Here is a 22742-nt window from a genome sequence, read left to right as displayed (position 1 = left end):
TGATTTTTGAATTTCTTGTTATTACGGGATAGTAACTCATAAAAACAGGAATTTATTCATTTTTGATTTTCCTGTTTTTATGAGATAGTTATGTCTTAAAACAGGAGGATTTTTTATTTTCAAGTGAATGCAATACGCCACCGTATGATCTAAATTAAAAATAAAGAAAATTAAATTATTATTTTGTCTTTTTCATTGCAATCGGAAACGCTGTAATGACGTCACCATCGTTTCCGGGTTACATCTCCTCCTCATGCTGTAGCAAGCATGGCAGCGAAAAACAAGCACCGTAAAAAGACCAAAAGCGCTAAGAAAGTGACATTTCAGTATGCAGAGAACGACATGGAGGCTGAAAACAGCGGAGGAGAGGAGGATGAAGATCCAGACACGGGTGGAGGTGAAGACAAAGCCAAGAAAGACGAAGAAGAGTTCAGTTTAGAAGAGGTGTTACGGCTGGGAGGAACTCAGGTGAGAATATTAGATAAAAACCATGACTACTGCTCAGTTACAGGTTTCTACTTAATAAACGCTGGTTAGCATGTTAAAACCGCTCTCTCAGACATGTAGCGACTCGTCTTTGACAGAAGTGTTGAGTAAATGTGTAATAAAAATAAGATTATCTTTAAATGTCATTCACTGTGACTGTAAGTGAACTATTTTTTCTAATATTTAAAAGCTGAACGAGGACTGCAGATGACCTTAGCCAAATGTCAATTTTCTTATTCTTATTTTCTTCTTATTAGTGAAATATCCGAAGCCACGTAACGAAAGGCAGATGCTTATTTCTAAGAGATGCAATTTTAAGGTAAATTTATTCACAGTAAGAAAAGCATCAAGATACTAGAGCAGGGCTCATCAAGTCCATCTGCACCAGGGCCAGATCTAGTCTCAACAGAAACTCTGGGGGCCGGATTTTCAAACACACAAAAATTAAATGAACATTTTGGTCTGATTGAAATGTTACTGCAGTAGTATTTGTATTTTCCTTTAAACTACAGGACATTTTTAGTCATTACCAGTGAGATCTATCCCTATTATCTAGAATGCAGCAGGCCTGACTACAGGATTGGCCGGACCCCTGAAAATCACAGAGAATGGGCCCTCCCTAATTGTCATTTAGCACCAATATTAACCCATTTTGACACTTTTAACCCCTTGTTGATACTTTTGGCCTCTTTAAACAAATTTCTGCATGATTTAAACCCCTTTTAAACCACGTTTCCTACATGTTTTATCCTTTTTGTGCCACTCTTGTCTTCTATTTTTGCCACTTTTTAACCCCTTTTATTACTTTTTTTTCAACAATTTTTGCAATTTTAAAACCATTTTTCCCACTTTTAACCCATTGTCGATACTTTTTGCCTCATTAACCCAATTTTTGAAAGATTTTAACCCCCTTTAAACCACTTTTTCTGCATGTTTTATCCCCTTTATGCCGCTCTATAATCCACTTTTGCCACTTTTCTCCAATGTTTGCCGCTTTTTAACCCCTTTTCTTTACTTTCTTGCACTATTTTTTTGTCATTTGTACCCAATTTTTGATACATTTTGCCCCTTTTTCCTCCTTTACCATTTTTTGACACATTTTAGCCTCTTTTCACAACTTTTTTCTGCCAATTTTTGCAACACTTCTGCCAACCTTAACCATTTTATAAATATCTACTATTTTTTTCAGTAAATTTCTATAAAAACAGATCAAATGGTTAGTCATTCTGAAACTATTTTAATTTTAATTGGGATGGATTTAACAGCTGCAGATATTTAAAGCAAAAGGATACTCTTAAAATCGTATTTTCTGAATTGAATGATCTTTCGGGGGCCGGACAGGAAGCTTTGGGAGGCCTGATGTGGCCCCCGGGCCACCAGTTGATGATCTGTGTACTAGGTTCATGATACCATTTTATCATGATTTGTTATGATTCTCTAACTTTGAAGAGAGTTCAGATTGAAGTCATTTAACCAGTTTATATTTAGTGTCAATTTTTGGTAGTAATTAAGAAAAAAGTATTTGACAAAAAATAAGTTTTCCAGCAAAAATGCTAACTTTAAAACCTCACATGATGTTTAATAAATCCCAGAACAGGAGCTTCCTGATGGGCAGACCTGTTTGCATCTTTATACATACAAATAATACTCTTTATATCCTATATATGGAACCTTTAACATTGACTGGTTAAAACTGAAGTTGCATTCATAATGATTATAGTAACCACAATAATCGTGAGAAACACAACTCTAACTGAGATTGCATTATACAGTAAATATAATCAGATAACCAAAACATGAAGATTAATAACTGTCTGTTAATAATTCAGCTCTTTCTGTCAGTGAGCTACTCAGTGAAAATGGTTATGGGGTTACTATCGTCTTTCCACAGCAGCTCCGTGTAGCATAACAACTATAAATCCCTGACTGATTTAGCCGCTTCCTTCCCGTCTCTCTCCAGGCTGACTATGTTCTGCTTGCTGGAATCGATGACTCCAATGAGCTGGTGGATGGGGGGAAGAAAGGAGCGATAGATGACCTGGAGGAGGGCGAGCTGGAGAAATTCATCACCAAACTCGGCATCAGAGCGTTCTCAGAACTGCAGGTCATCCCAGACAAACTGGAGGGCGGTGATGCAGATGAGACGAAAAGTAAGAAAACAAAACCCAAGAACGAGTCAGCAGAGGAGCAAACAACGAGCTCCCAGCAGATGGTTAAAAACAAACAGGAAGTGGAGGAACAACTGAAGAAGAAGAAGATAAAAGATGCTCAGACCGCCGCGGGGAAAAAGGCGAAGCAGAACGTGAATGTGTTTGAGTTTCAGCAGAGACCGAACCTGCTCATCAAACCTGGAGGGAAGTGGTTCGACCTGGAGTACAGCGCCGAGGGCTCGGCGACCCCACAGGACCCCTCTGTGGTGTCTCAGTACAAAACACTGGCCCAGCGCCTCTACGAGGCGGAGGTGGATCTGTACAAGAGCAAGAAGATCCTGCAGAAAGGAGCTAACTCCAACTGGATGAAGACGGTCGTCTCCTCTGGCGTGCTGGCTGACAGGATGGCGGCCATGACGGTTCTGATCCAGGATGCCCCGGTGCACACGCTGGAACATGTGGAGAATCTGGTCGCTATGGTGAAGAAGAAGGGCAGCCGGCGGATGGGTCTGATGGCATTGGACACGCTGCGAGAGCTGCTGCTGTCTGACCTGCTGCCTGAGCACAGGAAGCTCCGCCCCTTTGCTCAGCACCCATTTGACCAGCTGGAGGAGAAGGCCAGTGGGAACAGGGACACTCGAGACCGCCGCCTTGTCCTCTGGTACTTTGAACACCTGCTGAAGCATCATGTGGCCGAATTCGTGGAGGCTCTGGATACAGTGGCTCATGACACGGTGGCGGCCACCAAGGCCAAGGCTCTCGCCACGGCCCACGAGATGCTGTGCAACCGCCCAGAGCAGGAAAGGGCGTTGCTCATCCAGGTGGTCAACAAGCTGGGAGACCCCGAGTACAAGACGGCAGCCAAAGCGTCATACCTGCTGGAGACGCTGCTGCACAAACACCCCAACATGAAGGCGGTGGTGTGCTGCGAGGTGGAGCGCCTCATGTTCCGACCCAACATCAGCGCAAAGGCGCAGTACTACGCCGTCTGCTTCCTCAGCCAGGTGATGCTGAGCCACGGCGAGGCCGACCTCGCCGCCAAACTCATCACCATCTACTTCTCCTTCTTCCGTGCCTGTGTCAAGAAGAAGGACATTGAGTCAAAGATGCTGAGCGCGCTGCTGTCAGGCGTAAACCGGGCGTATCCCTACGCTGGCTCCGGGGACGAGAAGGTGAAGGAGCAGATGGACACGCTGTTCAAAGTGGTTCACCTGGTGAAGTTCAACACAGCGGTGCAGGCGCTCATGCTCCTGTTTCAGGTCATGGACTCCCAGCAGAGCATCTCTGACCGATACTACACCGCCCTGTACAGGTAACCCGACCTTTACCGACAGCTTCAGTGAGTCCTCCTTCACACATTAACCTTTTAGATCAGGATTTTTATTTCTCTTTCATCACAGGCAGGTTTTATTATTAAAAAGAAAAGGTTGTTTGTTTTGATGAGTCCTCTGGGAAAAGGTTCTGCCTCTTTACTGCAGACAGTCACTCCTGGAATAAAACTCACCATCTCATCTCTGGTCTTTATCGAGTCCAGAGTCCACGCTGTCAGCCGTCTACCGGGAGATTTTAGAGCTCTTGATGCTTCCATCTGCTGAGAAGCTTTATGGAGATCCTGATTTCCTTTCCTCCTGCCCACAGTGAAACCAGAACTACCAGAAACTGGTTTACTGACCAGGGTTAGATCCTGACCTGGACCCCATAGAGGATCTCTGGAAGATGAGAGACTCTAGACTCATCAGTATCATGAACTATGAACTGTGTTACTTAGAAGTTGAAATACTTTCAGAAGTTGTAAAGCTTGAACTGCCTTTATGGAAACAGAGCTACAGTCTGACAGTTTGATCTTCTCTTCGACAGGAAGTTGATCGACCCCGGTTTGTCATCGTCCTCCAGACAGAGCATGTTCCTCAACCTGCTCTACAAATCTCTGAAGGCCGACATCGTGCTGCGGCGAGTCAAAGCCTTCGTGAAGCGTCTGCTGCAGGTCAGCGCCGACCAGAGCGCCAGCTTCGCCTGCGGGGCACTCTTCCTCGTGTCGGAGGTCGTGAAGGCCAAACCGAGCCTCAAAGTGCTGCTGCAGCACGGCGGGGTAAGATGACGTCACATTTGATGTACTATTTTCTATCATTTTTCTTTTTATAGCTCAATCTAAGTTATCTAGGTTTTTTTAATTTGCTGGGAGTTTTTAGATCTGTAATCCAAAAATGTCATTATTTTTAGTTATTTTGGCAGGAGTTGGCCTCCATAGACTGGATTTGATAATAATGAACACTTCCTATGCCGACCTTTTTTAACACTATACATTTAAAGTAGGGCTGAGCAATTTGCAAAAATAATCTGATTGCAATTTTTCTTTCCCAATATTGTGATTTTATATTATCAGTAGGTTCCTCATCTTGTGTAGTTTTTCAACAAATTGCAATAAAAAAATCACACTATATTTTAACCTACACTCAGTCAGTCAGTCTCACACATTTAACCATTTTATTGCAAAGGTTTCATCGATATCAGATTGAAGGAACTCGAGAAGAATGATTAAAAATATCAAATTGCTATTATTTTTGCTCATATAGATTTTTTTTACCCATTGCTTTATTAAGGATCATCATTTTTATGTCACTTTTTTGATTAAGAAAAATATACGTAAAACAAGAAGGATTTTTGTAAACCATCCTAAAAGCAAAACACCTGAATGTTCGCATAATGTGCATAAAATCTCTAAACTATTGCAATTTCTGCAATTTATAAATTGCAGCAGGCTATGCTGTGATTTAATCTAGTTTGAAATTAATTGCCCAGCCCTAATTGAAAGATCAGTGGTTTCTCTTATCTTACCTCTGCTATGTCTTCTGTCTTTCTCTGTAGAATGAAAAATAAAAATCTAAACATTTTAACAAAAGTTTTTATAGATTTAACGTGACTGCTGTTTCCTCCCAGGACGAGGATGAGGAGGAGTTCAAGGACCTTGCTGAAGAAAAGGAAGGTGACGAAGACGACGATGATGAAGAGGAGCGTTTTGTGGACGCAGACAAACTGGAGGAGGAATCGGTGAGCGCAGAGATGACGGAGCCAAAACCCGCGGCATCATGGGTACACCATCAGAACCTAGAAGGTCGGTGAGACTCAGGTTTCATTGTTCAGTCACAGCTTTAATGTGGATAGATTTCCTTTACACTTTGATTTAGAGGCTCTGTTATTATTCTGATGTATTAATTCAAGGATTCGCTACAAAGAAGGAGTGAACCGGATCTCTTAGACGTGTTTTACACCTACACAGCCCTGAACCTTAGACAGAGGCCAGCGCAAGTAGCCGATGTCCACCTCCTTAAAAAATGTGACTTTTAATACAACTCTGGTAAATAAAGGTGTTAACAATCAGGTTTTGTCTATTATTGATAAATTTGCACTAACTTTACAAGAAATACATTAAAATATACTAGCAAAAGTTCATTATAATGGTAATTTGCAGTTGTTGCAAATACCCAAATTTAGGTGACCCTGATCAAACAGAATAAACTTGCAGTGGCTCATTCATTTTACTTTGTGACCCCACATTTTCCCACATTGGGTTTTTGGTAGGCCCTACAATATTTCAGGTGTGATTGTGCTGCAGTATACTAAAGTTTGAGAAAGGCTGCTCTGCAGTTTAATTACATACAGAGGCACATCACTTTTAGTTTGATTTTAACCGTCTTTGTTCCTTTTGTTTATTTCCAGGAGGGAAGAGCATCCAGAGCTACGACCCGCTGCACAGAAACCCGTTATTCTGTGGGGCCGACCACACAACGTTATGGGAGCTACAGAGGGTGAGGCGTGATTTTTTTTGTTTGTTTACAACGCCTGCAGCTTCACATTTAAACCCATCATGTTTGACATTTTTTATTTTAGTAAACTCAGATAAAGGGGACATATTTGACCCTTTTAAGACAAGTTTATATCGCTCTCAGAGGTCCCCAAAACATGCCTGTGAAGTTTGTTGCAGTGAAAACACTCCAGTATTGGATTTCTGCGTGTCTGAAAACCCCTCTGTTTCAGCCCTGCTCAGAACCAGCTGTTTCTGTGGCTGTGGCTTTAAATGTTAATGAGCTGTCTGACTCCGCCCCTCTCAGGAAATGGATGTGGCTCTCTTCATAGATATATATAGAAGAGTGGATAGGACACGCCCCGTTGAGCTGCGTGCCTACGGCGAGGCTAAGCTAGTGGGGCAAAGTGTCGGAGCATCCCATGGTTGTAGATGGCACGAGAACTAAAACAACAAGGATGCCTGCACATTGTGCTGCATACGGTTGCACACTACACCGTACGGTTGAAACAAGGAAACTGGAAATAACCTTTCATAGGTAAAAATAGTTTTTGGCTCTTTTTTCATTATTAAATCTTGTTGAGAGCTTCAGTAACTACGTGGCTACTAGCAAAACACTAATGCGAGCTAGCAGCTTGACAGCCAAATACCAGACGATTAATAGTAGCTGTAGTATAGATGTACATCAGCAGTAGTAGTATAAATAGCATTTAGAGTCATAGAAGTAGTATCAGCATTTGTAATAGTATTACCAGTTGTAGTAGCAGTGCCAGTATCAGCAGTAGTTGGTGTACTACCACTACTACTAGCAGTAGTTATATAAATTATATACGTTAGAGTTATATGTATAGTTATATACATTATTTAAGTCCAAGGTGAAGTGAAGTGTTACTATTTAATCAGCAGTGACACGCACAACAATTTCAACGTACCTGTTTCTAACTGGTACAAATGGCAATAAAGTCTATTCTATTCTATCTCCACAGTGTGTTTGTTTCTATAAACATATATATATATAGAGAGAGAGATAAGGAGGGAGAGAGAGACAAATAAATGAACATTAATGATTATTTGATTACCTTTACCATTAAATCTTTAAATCTAAAAACATGTTTTCTATATATGTATATCTTTATCTTTTTATTTTTATACATACAACTATACGTCTATGTATATACATTTATAAATATATAACGGCTGAACATAAACGATTCCCAGACCTCTGGACTTAAAGGGTAAAATAACTAAGATTGTAGGCTACATTGGTTGAAAGCCCTTTTCCTTTTTTTTTTTTGTTTTTTTTTTTTTAAATAAAATGTTCTGTATTAATAGCACGATTTGACATTGACAATAAAGCAAACCGCATGAAAATCAGTTGAGAAATGCAAGTTATGATTTATTTTCAATATACATACAATATTATGTATAACATACAATATTATTTTCATATACATACATGAGAACGTCGCCCCCGCCAAGATGGCCGCCGCGTAGGCACGTCACTTAGCAGGCTGCTACAGTGCGCTGGCATATCTAGTGTTCTATAGATATCTATGGCTCTCTTGATCCTCCTTCCAGCTGAGAGGAGGGCGGAACTTTCTTCCCAGTGAACCCTTCAGGAGGAAATGAACTGAATATAACTTTGTGAGCATCTGTAATTGATTTCACTGTTGTCTGTCTGCAGCTCTCCCTACATTTCCACCCGTCTGTGTCGCTGTTTGCGAAAACCATCCTGCAGGTAAACCTGATATATTAAAAGTCATTTACAGAGAGCTTATGCATGAAGCTCTTAGTGTTTGACGTATTCTTTCACATTTCTAGAAGTTTCTTCCTCTGTAAATCAAATGTTTGTTTCTTCAGGGAGACTCCATCCAGTACTCTGGAGACCCTCTGCAGGACTTCACTCTCATCAGATTCCTGGATCGATTTGTCTTCAGAAACCCCAAACAGCTCAAAGGACAACGTAAGAAATAGACACTTGGAAACATTTTTGGTTGTTGTTTTTTACCAAATGTCTCTAGAGAGGGATTTATCATTGAGATGTGGCGTACAGGTTAAAGCAGAGAAAATGTGCATTTTCCTGTTTAGTCAGAGTGAAGTCTATTGATCTCTGCTAAAAGACTAGCCTTTCTTTTCTTCTTTTAGAGAACACAAACTCAGCAGCACTGAAGCCCAAACAGAGGTTACCTGTCAGCTCTCTACCAGGTCAGTTTCATCACAGATTCAGTGTTTTCTCTGAGTTTTTCTGGATTTTAGTCGACTACATGAACTTGTTCTTATCTGCTAGCACAGTGATACTCAATGCGTGGCTCTAGAGCCACATGTGGCTCTTTTGTGATGATTTGTGGCTCTTTTATGTCTTAATTTTAAATATTATCCCCAGAAAACCTTAAAAAAAAGGAAACTTTTTTGCTCTTTGTTACAATTTCTTGCCACTTTACATCCATTTAAGCTACGTTTTGTCATTAAATACTACTTTTTTTCTTACTTCTTGCCCATTTTTGCCACTTCTTTTCGCCACTTTTTCCCAGGTTTTTTCCTTTTTCCCCCTTTTTTGCCACTTTTTGCCCATTTAAGCTGCCTTTTACCATCAAATACCACTGGTGTCCTGTTTTTTGCCCATTTTTGCCACTTCTTTTAGCCACCTCCATCCCATTTTTGCCATTTTCACCATATTTTGCCTATTTAAGCTATCTTTTGCCATTAAATACCACTTGTTTCCTATTTTTTTCCCATTTTTGCCAGTCTTCACTACTTTTTTCCCATTTTAGTCAATTTTCACTCATTTTTTGCCAAATCTCACCCATTTTTTGCTACTTACTGACACTTTTTCTCCCCATTTTTGCCTCTTCCCATTTTTGCTGCTTTTTGACCATTTTTGCCATCTTTAACTTATTTTTATTGCTACTTTAAGCCATTTTGCCACTTTTCACCACTTAGACTGTTGCAAAAGTGTCTTTCAACAATTTGGCTCTTTGGTTGAGCTGGGTTGAGTAAAACTGTGCTAGCACGTTTCACTGCTTGGCAAAGCCCTGCGATAACTTACCTCTCCGATCTAACTTCCTTATTTTGCATTTAGTTTTTGCATCCATGGTTTGATGATGAATTTTTGTCTGCTAGTGAACTCTGAGGAGTTTCTGTCTAAAGAGGAGAGTCAGATCCCTGTGGATGAAATCTTCTTCCATCGGTGAGTTTCGAGCCGTTCTGCGGGGAAATTCAAACACTTGGACTTTTATTTCTATGAAGAAATGAGCAGAAATCAGCGTAGGGTTGATGCAGTTTGCCTCGTCTTTTCAAAGTTTCTTCAAGAAGCGTCAGCAAGAGAAGCAGACCCGTCGGCCTCGTAGAGACGGCGATGATGAGAGCGTGGAGGACGTGGATGACGACGAGTTTGAAAAAATACTTGGTGAGTCGAGACACTCAGGGAAGATGGAAACAGGCCCTTCACAGAAAAACTATACCAAACGATAGTCAGATTTTAGTGTTTCGTTGATAAATTGCAAACCAAACAGGCCTGCACACTTTGTTTTAACTGTGCAGCCGGCGCTTTATTATGGTTTCATTTAATACCTGCTGTCTAGTTCTGCTTGAACAAATTTCTGGAGGCCCCGGGAGGATGCATCCCCAAGAGTGAAAATGCGCTGCCCACGACAGCGGGTGACTGTTGTGGGCAGCGTCCAAGTTTCCCCTCCTATTCCAGCTGACACACCATTACCTATTGATTAATATAATAATGTATGTACATAAATATTCAAATATTATTCTAAATCTGCAAAAAAAGAATTGAAATTCGATTATAAATCTTGATTTACAGCCCTAATGTGGTCTAATTTTGAAAAGCTCTGTGCAGACATAGCCTGGCAGACCGCTGAGATCTGATTTAGACAGTGTTTTGTTAAAGATATGACTCTATGTCTTTAAGCTTCTATTAAAGAGCAGACTGGATCATTATGAAACAGGTTGTAATCATATGTTTTTGCTCCTGATGTTTACTTTTTTGTTCTGAACAGATTCCTGCGAGGCGGACTCATACTTCACCGAGTTCTCAGGAGATGATCTCGACTTTGCAGGGTGAGAGCCTGAATAAATTTACAGTAGAGGTGTAACGGTTCACAGTTTTGGGGTCACGTTATATAATAGAAAGATAACAGAAAGATTGTATGATCTTGTGGGCCAATAACATCTGTACCACGGGCCAGATTTGGCCCCCGGGCCTTGAGTTTAACACCCCTGCTCTAGAGCCGCTTGTGGCACTTTTATGTCGTCATTTGAAATATTTTTTCCCCAGAAAACCTTGAAAAAGGGAAAATTTAACCTCAGAAATTATCCATTGCAAGTCACATTCATCAGCTTTTTTCCCAGTCTTGTACCCTTGTCAGTCATTTATTTTGTCTGTATATTTCCATTGCCCTTACTTGAATTTTTCCCCATTTTTGCCTCCTTTGATCCATTTGTGTTGCTTTTTGAGCCCAAGTTTACCACTTCTTTTTGCCCATTTTTACCAGTTTTTTCTTTTATCCTACTTTTTGCTGTTTGCAATTTCTCCCCCTTTTTTTGCAATTTTTTGCCCCTTCTCACCCATTTAAGCTGCCTTTTCAATTAAATGACACTTTATTCCTCATTTTGGTCTCATTTACTGCTTTTTCTGCCATTTTTTTTGCCATTTTCATCCAGTTTTTGTCATTTTATGCCTATTTTGCCCCATTTCACCCCTTTTTTCCCACTTCTTTGTCGCTTTTTGACCTTTTTGTCACTTCAACTTATTTTTCTATTGTCACTTTAACCAGTTTTTCACCACTGAGATTGTGGCTCTTTCAAAGGTATTTTTCAACAGTTTGGCTCTTTGGTTGACCAAGGTTGAGTAACACTGGCTAAGTGGTTTAGTGGCATGTGCACGGGCGGCCCGGGTTCAAGTCCGGCCAGTGGCCCTTTGCTGCATGTCTCTCCCTGCTCTCTTCCAACTCTATCCAAAAAAGGCACAAAATGCCCAAAAATAAATCTTTGAAAAGAGAGAGAGAGAGAGAGAGAGAAAGTCCCAGATTTATGATTATAGATGTCCCTCACTTATTATTATTATTATTATTATTATGTTTACAAATGTTAGTGCAGCTAATACTGTAGCTGCCTCCCTGGTACCAATAGGCCACGTAGAGTTCGACTGGTGCAATTTCTTTTATTAATCATTAAGCACCGTGAAACTAAAAGACAAAAAAAATCACAATCAGCCTCTCAAATAGGCATACACTGACATATACAAAACAGTGCAATATAAACAAATTCATTTAACATTTAAACAAACATTTTATATTAATGACTTATCATTTCACCTTAAAAAGGTACACCTTAAATCCTGTCAAACATGAAATCAACAGTAAACAGTATTGCACAACCTGCTTGTACAAAAATACACTCATTAAATCCCAAAGTGGAAATAACATGCTCGAACGAACAAACAAACAAACAAACAAACGTACCTCACTCCGCTTACCAAGGAGCACAAACTTTTACACTCATGGTTGGAGACTCGTATCAAACAGAGAACGCGCCCACGAGCCAACAGCGACTGCACTCCATGCTTAAACACACACATTTATATTAAAACCTCGTCATAACAAAATAACTAGAACAAAGCGATGGTAGTTTATTATGCTCAATAATACCTGCTCCGGTGGTGATAAGGCCAGTGTATGGAAACGCTAATTAAGGCTATTTATACCAGTTCCTGGGCGTCGGCTTCCACCCGGAACATGAATAGAGCATAACAAAAGACACTAATGGACACCAACAAATACTTTTTAAATGTTTTAAATATAAATTTGAATCAGACAATCCTTTGTCCCATTCAGTGTAATGAAGAACTATCAGTGATAGCTGGAGCAGCCTGTGAGACAAGAAAAGAAGAAAAAATATGCAAACTGAAAGGCAAAACAAAAAACAGCCCAGTATCTCCTCATTTGGAAAAAAAAATGCAACATAATATGCTAATTTAAATGCGTGCTTTTTAGAGCAATGTATCATTTATAATTTTTAAAGAGTGCTGTACTCGTTTTTCATAAATGCTGGTGCAGTAGTCGTGTAAAATCCAGACTCGCTCATGTAAACACAGTATGGGACGTTACGACGCTTAAAAACACGTTTGTCACAAGGGTTCTCTACTTCTACTGATCCACGTAGTTTCTAAAATGTATTAGCAGCGGTAAGATCTTTGACCCTCTGTTTAAAAATGCCAGCTACTTCTCTTCTTCGTTGGTGGTTTAATAGTAGTTACCAAACATTTATCAGCATTACTGCCACCAAGACTGGCGGGTAAATACTGTTGCCTTTCTTTCTTCTTGTCTTATTTTTAATAGTTCTACATGCACCAAACCGCGATGGTTCAGGACGAATACAAAAACCGTTACACCCCTAATGTACTGCATTGATAAAACACTTTTCATTCTTGTCTTAGCTGTGAACAGCTGACTGAAAATCCTCTCTGTGCTCGCTGTCAGAAATGTGAAGAGTAAAAAAGGTAAGAAAGACGCTCAGGACTCGGATTCAGACATGGATGACTCGGACATGGACGACCTGGACGATGAGGAGGTTTCTCTGGGCAGTATGGACGAGGAAGACTTTGGAGACGAGCTGGAGGAGGAAGGAGGGACGTTCATGGATCCTGATGGAGGCGATGATGATGATGATGATGATGATGATGATGAAGGTAGAGATCATCTTAACATTTAAAATGGTCTAAAATATGAGCCCTATTTAATCAGGTTTGTAGCTTTTTACAGTCGAGAGTTTGACTCTGAACTTTCATCTGTGTCCTGAAAATGTAGGAGATTCATATTGTACACAAATTAAAGATAAACATTTAGGTTTGTTAATTTCCTTACAGTTAAAAATGTGCATATATGGCAGGAAACTTTAGGAGGAAAATGCAGAAACATAAACTATTAATTATACTGGTGCATCCCAATAGAATATCATGCTAAAGTTATTTTTTTCCTGATTTAATTCAAGAAGTTAAACTTCCATATATACTAGATTCATCTCATATAAAGTGAAATATTTCAGTCATTTTTGTTTTAATTTTGATGATTTCAGCTCACAGATCAAAAAAATCTACCATCTCTAAATATTAGAATAACACAAAACACCATTAAAAAGCATTAGTAATCCAGAAATGTAGAACTTCTGGTAAATCCTCCTCATATATCTCTCAGTGCTTGGTCTGACCTCCTTCTTCATGAGTTCCTTGGTCTCTGCTTGTGTCATGGAGCCGATCAGTCCGTGGTCCTGCTGAGGGGTTGTGAAGCCCAGGTTCCTCTAATGGCAGCCTTTTGCTGGTCTAGATTGTTAAGTCTCTCATCTTCCAGAGATCCTCTATGGGGTTCAGGTCAGACCAGTTGGCTGGCCCATCAAACCCAGTAACACCATGGTCAGTAAACCAGTTTCTGGTAGTTCTGGCTTCACTGGAAAGGAAATCAGCATCTCCATAAATATTCTCAGCACATGGAGGCATGAAGGGCTCTAAAATCTCCTGGTAGATGGCTGACAGTGTGGACTCTGGACTTGATAAAGACCCATCTGTGTGGTTCTTGATCCGCTGACTCCAGTCTCAGTCCAGTCCTTGTGAAGCTCCCCTGACTTCTTGAATTTGTTTTGTTTGACAGTCCTCTGCAGGATGAGCTCATCATGTTGGTCGGTCTTCTTTTCTTTACACACTTTTCCCTTCAGTCTACCTTCATGAATCTGCTCTGACAGCCTCTGAGAACAGCCTGACCTTTCAGCAGTGACCTTCTGTGGCCAACCCTCCTTTGGAGGATGTCAGTGATCATCCTCTGCACTATAGTCCAGTCAGCAGTCTTCCTCATGATTGAGGTTGTGTGAACTGTAAGCTGTGGTCATCATCAAGTTTCAAACAGAAAAGTCTTGAAATATTTCACTTTGCATGAGTTTAATCTAGAATATAAGTGAAAAATTAACTTTTTCATGATATTTTAGATATTTTAGATGCACCTGTGTGCTCCAGAGTCAATAATGAAGACACGTCTGATCATTTTCATCATTATTTTAACTTATTTCATTCACATATCCACTGTTTTAAAGATTACTGCAGAGAGGATCAACAGGTCAGAATTAAAATAGATTATTTTAGACCTGATGACAGATTCACCTGGATAGGTTAAAAAACATTTACATGTGTAGGGGGAAAAAATAAAGCAATTTAAAATCACGATATCCAATGATGTGCTTTTTGTGTTTTATTTTTAGTTCCAGAGCTGGAGGACGATGACGCTGCATTCGATGGTGAGCACTTTTTTTTTTTTTTACAGTTTTCTATGGTTCATCCACCTGAAACAGTTTATAAAAAAATCACAATTATTCACACTTAGTGGTCCGACAAAAAAATAATAATGATATAATTTAAAACATGGGAAATAAATAATAATAATAATAATAACGATAATGATAAATGGGGTATTTCTACTTTCAGTTTTTCCTCGAACACAAATGCACACAAGGCGTGCAGAAAGAATAAAAACTTTGCTCCGAGATGCTGAAAACACTAGGGCTGACAGCCTGAAGTTGATTAATTGGTCGATGATCTTATATTCTACCAAAATCCAATTGGTTGAACAATCGCACGTGCTACTTTAATTGGAAGAATCCATTTTTTTGCAGGGGTGAGAAGGGAGATGTCATGTGTTTTTATTTTTTCAGTGATCTAGTGTTACAAAATATAATTTACAAAAAAAAAAAATAACTATGAATGTAACTATTCAAACATAATTTACTCGTGCCTTTAAGGGTAATTATTTACAGGTTAAATAACCAGAAAGTCAAAACAACGTCACTAGGACCCTCCCTCCAAAGCCTGTGAAGCACGTCCGTTTCCTGTTAATTGACAACATGTCGAAAAAGTCAGCATTTTAGCAACATTTTGTTAAAAGGATTATTGTTTAAGTACAGCATAAAGTGGTTATACTGCAAAAATTGTAAGATTTTAAAGTTCATGTTGGGTTCATTTTGAATTTTAATTACCACCTAAAAGCACTGATTACAGTCAGTGATAAGTTTGATGTTCAGTGCAGTGGGTCAAAGAGCACAGCCCCACATCTCTACTCTCATCCGAAAATTTTCTGCATTAACACTAAAAATTCACTTGGGTAAGACGGTTAAATGTACTATTTTTAAAGGTCACATATTTCACCCCTTTAAGACAAGTTCAGTATTGGATTTTTGCATGTCTAAAAACCTCCTCTGTTTCAGCCCTGCTCAGAACCAGCTGTTTCTGTGTCTGTGGCTTTAAATGTTAATGAGCTATCTGACTCCGCCCCTCTCAGGAAACGGATGTTTCGGATGTGCAACTGAGGAGGATCAGGAGAGGAGGGCGGAACTTTCCTCTGAGTGGGGAGGGCCAACCGAACCAGGGGGCGGGGCTAACTCCCCACATGACATCATGGGGGGGAAATCTGAGAATGGCCTGTATAATATATGACCTTTAAACCTTTCCTCTTTTTTTAATCTTTCAGATTCAGAGGAGGAGATGGAGGATCCAGACATCGCTCCTCAAACAAAGAAAGGAAAAAGGAAATCCTCAGAGGATCTCGACTTCTCTGGATCTTTAGGTCAGTTTCTAATTATAAATAACGCCTCTGACTCTTCTAAATGACTCCCAGTTGAGTTCTTAAACTGATGGTTTCTTCTTCAGGCTCTAAACATGAAAAGAAGAGGAAAGGAAAGAGCAACGCTGCCATGTTTGCTTCAGCTGAAGAGGTGAGATCACAGGGCGCTATTTTTAAAAGATGTTCATGCTCCACAGATATTTGTGGTTAACATGGATGGTTGTTTTTCAGTTTGGCTCTTTGTTGGATGAGAACGCTGGCTCCAAATTCGACAACATTGGAATGAACGCCATGGCTAACAGAGACAAAGCAGGTCAGTAAAACACGTTCAATATCCGCTGAAATATCCTGTATGTTGGGTTTGCATGCAGAGACTCAGTCACTAAATCTTTCACTTATATTTAAAATAAAAATGAGATTAAGTCTGAAGTGTTTGGTTCATGTTGCTGGATACCAGCTTGTTTTATTCTTATTCTCCACAGTGAGAAAATCATTCAGAACAAAAGACAGATTTAGACAAACTCGCTTATAGAAACTCCATCTTTACCTCAGGCATCTCTTCTTTAAATGCTCTGGATCAAACCTGACACATTTACTTATCAGCAGTTTCACTCCAAGGTTCTCCAGAGACAAGTGTGATGGTATTCTCCTGGATATTTTCCCCTATCAACAAATCCACGAAATGACCAAAAACCATCAGGAAAGTTTTCAACTATCAGCTTTTTACTGTTTGATTTGACCAAAAAAATCCTAAATAATCCATCCTGCTCCAAAAGCTTCATTTAGAGCAGCCTGAAGATTAGTCGATATTACGCAGGTGTTACTGGGTCCTGATGCTAGGCCAGTTGAGAACCACCGCCTTAGTCTACTAAAATTCCCCTAACACGTCACTGGGTTTGGTCTTTTTGTGGAGTTTGTTGCCTGTAAGAAAAAATTTCCAAAGTAAACCTCATCATTTAAATCTCCTCCAGCTGTGTGCTTAGTGTCAGATCCATAAAGCCTGAAACGCCAGGACTAAAATATCCGTCCTCAGTCTTTAACCCCGTGTTTTTGTCCTTGCAGGTCTGAAGCAGCTGAAGTGGGAGGCTCAGCGCGACGACTGGATCCACGACCGAGACGCCAAAACGATGCGGAGAAAGAAGACGATGTTCAACAAGAAGAAGACTTTTGGCCGAGCGAGGGCGGGAGGGAAAATGTTCGGGAACAGGAAGAGGAAGTAGTGACAGCTGCTTCTCTGAGTGGCGTTTTTTTTTCTTCTTTACTCCGACTGACGGCTTCAGTCCTGCTTGGCCGACCAGGCTTCGTGGTCTCTCTCTCTGATCCCGTAGACGCCCGCCCACTCGTTGGACTGGTAATAAACTGGGAGGAGACGGGAGAAACTGGTGTGAAATCCAGAAAAACACGCCCTGATGTTTGAGTTTCAGCTCTAACAGGAGGAAATGTGATGTGAGGACGAGCTGAGGTTATTTTTCTGTAAGACTTTGTTTTACAGGAGAAGACATTTTCATTGTTCATGTTTATGATACGTTTATCATTTTAATACACAGCAGATCTATAACACTGTACAGAGCTCAGTACTCAGATTAAAATTAATGCTTTCTGATGCTGTTTGTGGTTTACTTCAGTCTGAACACAGGATTTCCTGTGACCTTTTCACAAAAACAGAGTTTGAGCTTTATACTGGAATATCACCTGAACAGGTATGAATAGTACAGAAGCCCTGATCACAGCAAACCCAACTCACCTTCCAGTATCGAAGGAAACCTCCTGTTCATGGTGTTCCTGAAATCTGCAGGTTGAGATGAAATAAAACAGTTTATTAGAACATTTAAGGCCACTCTAAGTGCTTTTTAGTCTGTCTCTGATGCGGAAGAGTATTTCTGGAATACCTCGGCTGCTGTTCATCATTTGAAAGAGACCGTACGCTCCGAGGACGCCCACCAGCTCCAGAACGATCACTCCCTTCATCAGCTTCATGGCCAGAGGATTCAGAGATTTAGGAGCCATCTGAGGAGAGGACACAAAGAAACACAGCTTAGCTAACAATAGGAGTGGACTGATCAGAGCTACCTGTTTCACAGCTCTGTTCTCAATCATTCACTAGAAGAGTCATCTTATGGACCAGAGATTACAGTCTGCAACACAAACACTGATATATACAGACCAATGATACTCAACATCTGAGCCACATGTGGCTCTTTTGTCTAAATTTTAATTATAATTCCCCCAGAAAACCTTGAAAAAGGGAAGCTTTTCCCCCCTTTTTTCACCATTTTCCATCCCAATTTTCACCCATTTAACCTACCTTTTGTCATTAAATGACACTTTTTTCCTAGTTTTTGCCCATTTTAGCCACTTCTTTATGCCACTTGTATCCCATTTCTGCCCTTTCTCACAATTACTTTGCCACTTTTCAACTATTTAAGCCGTCATTTGCCATTAATTACCACTTGTTTTACAAATTTTGCCCATTTTTGCCACTTTTATCCCATTTTTCCTCCTTTTCATCCATTTCATCTACCCTTTGCCCTTAAATACCACTTGTTTGCTATTTTTTGCTCATTGGAGTCACTTTTCACTCTTTTTTGCCAAATTTGGACCATTTTATGTCACCTATAACTCATTATTTTGTCACTTCTCACCCATTTGTTGCTACTTTCTGACCCCCTTTCCACTTTCCCTCCCAATTCTCACCCATTTTTGCCCTTTTTCACATTTTTTCTCCCAATTTTCACCCATTTAAGCTACATTTGTCAGTAAATACCACTTGTTTAGTCTTTTTTTTACCCATTTTAGCAGATCCTTTTTGCCACTTTATCCATTTCTGCCCTTTCTCACAATTATTTTGCCACTTTTCACCAATTTCTACTACCTTTTGCCATTAAATACCACTTGTTTCATCTTTTTTTGCCCATTTTTGTCACTTTTCACTCATTTTTTGCCACATTTGGACCATTTCATATCACCTCTAACTATTTTTTTGTCATTTCTCACTCATTTTTTGATACTTTCTGACCCCTTTTCCACTTTTCCTCCCCCTTTTCACCCCTTTTTGTTGCTTTTTGACCATTTTTGCCACCTTTAATTTATTTTTATAGCTACTTTAAGCTGTTTTTGCTTCACTGCTTAGATTGTGGCTCTTGCAAAGGTATTTTTCAACAGTTTGGCTCTTTGGTTGAGCAGGGTTGACTAACACTGATATAGACCTACATATATACTGCAGTACTCTTTTAGACCAGCAGAGAGTGCTAAAACAGCTCTGGCTGATCAGATTCAGTATAGATTAGTGGTTCTCAATTGGTGGGCTGGGACCCAAAAGTGGGTCATGAAGCTCTTTTCAATGGTTGCAAATATGTGCCAGGAAAAAAAAAAACAGTCAGAAATACAGAAGCCCTAAGTGGACATAGGTTAAACTTAAACATGTTCTCTTTAAGTCGTCCTTTGATTACGAGCAAATTTCAGTATTTTTTTTTCAAGCTTTCTACTCATTTATCTCCTTTTCTTTGGATAACACTTCTGGTTTTCCCATAACAAGGAATTCCTTCAGGAAATTACAATGTTCCTATGCTTTCTTGGGAAAATTGAGTAAAATAAGGTGTATGAATGTGTTTTCTCTTCTGTAATGATGTGCTTTTAAACCTGTTTATTTTGTCTTCTCATTATTCAGTATGTGTTTTTCCATGTAGGGTCCTAACATGTATTAGATAAAGTTAAGTGGTTAAACATTTCAAAAACCTGGGTCGCCATGGCTGTAGTGTGTCCTGATGCCTAACCAGGTGAGAAAACTGGTCTAGAGGAAGGAAAGACCTAAAAAATATGGTGATTTTTATTTACAAAGTTAAACAGGGAAGACTGATATTTTAAGTTTCTACTCTCACAGAACTGATATTGAGATATTTTTCTGTTTAGAAAACCACCGTTCTTCCTCAGTCGTCTCATCTTTATAATCATTAGAGGAAAAATAGAAATCTTATACAGGTGCATCTAAAAGAATATCATGAAAAAGTTTTTTTTCCCCTCTGATTTAATTTGAGAAATGAAACTTCCATGTATTCTAGCTGTAAGCCGTAATAATCAAAATTAAAACAAAAAAGTGTGTGAATATTATTCAACTGTTAATAATCTTTGTTCTTATTTATACTGTCTTGAAATGTCACTATGTCTGAGATTATTCTAGAATTTATTTAAGCTTAACTTTCTGATGGAGATCAGGAGGAAAAATGAATTTACTCTATATACAATTTTTAGATCAGTGTTACTCAACCAAAGAGCCAAATTGTTGAAAAATACGTTTGTAAGAGTCTGAGTCTAAGTGGTGAAAAGTGGCAAAACGGCTTGAAGAAGCAATAAGTTAAAGGTGGCAAAAATGGTCCAAAAGCAACAAAAATGGGTGAAAAGGGTGAGAATGGGATAAAAATGGCTAAAAGGGGCAAAAAAATACGAAAAAAGTGGTATTTACTCACAAAAGGTAGCTTAAATGGGTGAAAATTGGGAGACAAAATGGTGAAATAGGGCAAAATGGAATAAAAAAGTGGCAAAAAAACGGGTAAAAAGTTGCAAAAACATGGCAAAAAAAAAAATGATTGAAAAGTGACTCAAATGGGCAAAAAGCAGTCAAGAGTGGCAAAGGGCAAAAAAAGAGGAAACAAGTGATATTTAATGGCAAAACGCAGCTTAAATGGGCAAAAAGTGGTGAAAAAGGGCAAAAAGTGTCAAAAAGAAGGGGCAAAAACTAGGAAAAAAGTGGTATTTAATTGCAAAGACAGATTACCTGCATAAAAGGTGGCATAAAATGGTGAAAAAGGGCAAATGGGATAAATTGGACATTAAGTTTGACAATTAAAGGCTTTTGTATGAGTCTGGGTACCAAACAGATTAATGTGATTAATTTCTGAGGTCAAAGTTTCCCTTTCCTAAAGTTTTCTGGGGGCATAATATTTTAAATTACGACATAAAAAAGCCACAAATAATCGCTCCAGAGCCACACGTTGAGTATCACTGATTTAGATGAACCTGTATAATCATGACAAAACCATTTTATCAGGAATTCAGCAGATATCGAACCGTTTCACTAGCTGAGCGTAATCTTATTACCTCCGCTAAGGAGGTCATGTGATCGGGTGGGTTTGTTCGTTTGTTAGCAACATAACTCAAAAAGTTGTGGACCGATTTTGAGGAAATTTTTAGGAAATGTCAGAAATGGCATAAGAAAGAACTAATTAGATTTTGGAGTGATCCGGATCATCGTCTGGATCCAGGAATTTTTTTAAGGATTCTGTACTATTGGGAGATAGGGCTAATGGTGGAGGTCTGCGCTGTTACCACTTTACACCAGGAGATGGTGGACATGAGTTACTTCAATCCCAGCAGCATTTTTGGGTGTTTCTATTCAAAATTTTGGAGTTTATAGAGTTTGAAAGACGCATGCACGGTCAAGGAGATGAGTCGGAGCGTAACAGAGAGAAAGACAGCCAGTCGTAGCGAGAATACTCACAATGCTGGGAGGAATAGAGGAATATTCACCCTCTGACATGACTTCCAGTCGTCCAGTGAGACCATGGGTGAGACTGTCAGTGCATCTGTTGGCAGCCATAGCGAAGCTAATACTCTTTGCCTTACCATGTCTCCACCCCACTGGGGAGGGAGTAATCAGTAACTGCTGTGGTGGGGGGCAAATGGCGACGGATCCAGGACTGTTTTTAAAGGATAGGGCTAATGGTGGAGGTCTGCGCTCTCCGAGTGCTTTTCTAGATTTTTGATTTATCGATTAGTCAATGATTGATTCTCATTAAACGTGTTTCTGGTGTTTCCTTACCTCTCAGTATAATTTAAAACCATTTTGTTGGTCACTGAGTGTGTGTAAAAATACTGAAGCTTACCATAAAAACAGCTGGAAGATTTTAAAGGTTAAAACAAAAACAGAAATGTTAGACTGATTCATCCACAAGAAAAGAGCTAAATTATTAATACTGTGACTTTAGATGGTGGTTTTTAAACGGTGAGGTTATCATGGAACACTGGGAGGAGTCTAGGTGCCCTACAGGAGTTTATAAAACCATTCTCACTACAACTAAACAGAAACAGTCTTTATCACGGATACAGACGATGTTTAGCATGGATATTAATCTGATGTCTTGGGAAAACCACTGCTTAGATCAGCGGTGACTGTTGTAGTTCTCTCTGACCGTCGCCCTGTTTGACTCCGTAAACAAACCTCCTCCTATAACTAGAGGCGTGATAATCATCATTATGCTGTTAGAGACGGTTTTACAATCTTTAAACAAACTCACCTTCAGGTTCGAGGCAGGAGAAAACTCTTCAGTCTAAATGAATAAAAACGAAAAGAAAAATCACTCAAAACAAAGATAAACGTTCCCCGTCCTTGTGCTCCGTGTTGTGCAAACGAGGCTGCTGAACACGGACGCCGCTTCCTGAGTACGGAAGCCCTGATGGTACAAACAACACGCGCGACTTCTCCCCTAGATTTAACGCTGCTGTGAGGTGAATGCAGGTCATACGGTGACACACACAATCCCTAAATATACACAGAACAATGTTGACAAGGACAGCTAAACTAAAAAGACAAGAGGGGGAGATATTTTACTCACTTATGGATCCAACATGGAAACAGAATGACACTAAAATGAATTATGATGTTTTTAAGTGTACGTGAATATAAAAAAATAAAAATAA

The 22742-nt window shown here is 39.6% G+C and overlaps 2 protein-coding genes across 2 annotated transcripts; one reads left to right on the top strand and one right to left on the bottom strand.

Annotated features, from left to right (window-relative positions):
• The first annotated feature begins 243 nt into the window (after positions 1-243).
• On the top strand, positions 244-17652 carry cebpz (CCAAT enhancer binding protein zeta). Its single transcript, XM_041805410.1, has 17 exons — positions 244-468; positions 2447-3948; positions 4494-4725; positions 5574-5748; positions 6354-6442; positions 8123-8176; positions 8299-8401; positions 8584-8643; positions 9559-9625; positions 9738-9844; positions 10449-10509; positions 12930-13138; positions 14695-14730; positions 15957-16052; positions 16136-16200; positions 16281-16362; positions 17112-17652. Exons 1-17 carry the CDS (start codon positions 268-270, stop codon positions 17267-17269), a joined length of 3297 nt encoding a protein of 1098 aa, XP_041661344.1. The 5' UTR covers positions 244-267; the 3' UTR covers positions 17270-17652.
• LOC121521424 (protein CEBPZOS-like) lies at positions 17304-22485 on the bottom strand. Its single transcript, XM_041805411.1, has 4 exons — positions 22340-22485; positions 17939-18056; positions 17794-17838; positions 17304-17408 (listed from the first exon to the last, which is right to left on the bottom strand). Exons 2-4 carry the CDS (start codon positions 18054-18056, stop codon positions 17326-17328), a joined length of 246 nt encoding a protein of 81 aa, XP_041661345.1. The 5' UTR covers positions 22340-22485; the 3' UTR covers positions 17304-17325.
• Between the last annotated feature and the right edge of the window lie 257 nt (positions 22486-22742).

This window comes from Cheilinus undulatus, linkage group 14 (assembly GCF_018320785.1).
Source record: "Cheilinus undulatus linkage group 14, ASM1832078v1, whole genome shotgun sequence".
In the NCBI taxonomy this organism is placed as follows: domain Eukaryota; kingdom Metazoa; phylum Chordata; class Actinopteri; order Labriformes; family Labridae; genus Cheilinus; species Cheilinus undulatus.
This window is presented reverse-complemented; position numbering and strand designations above follow the sequence as displayed.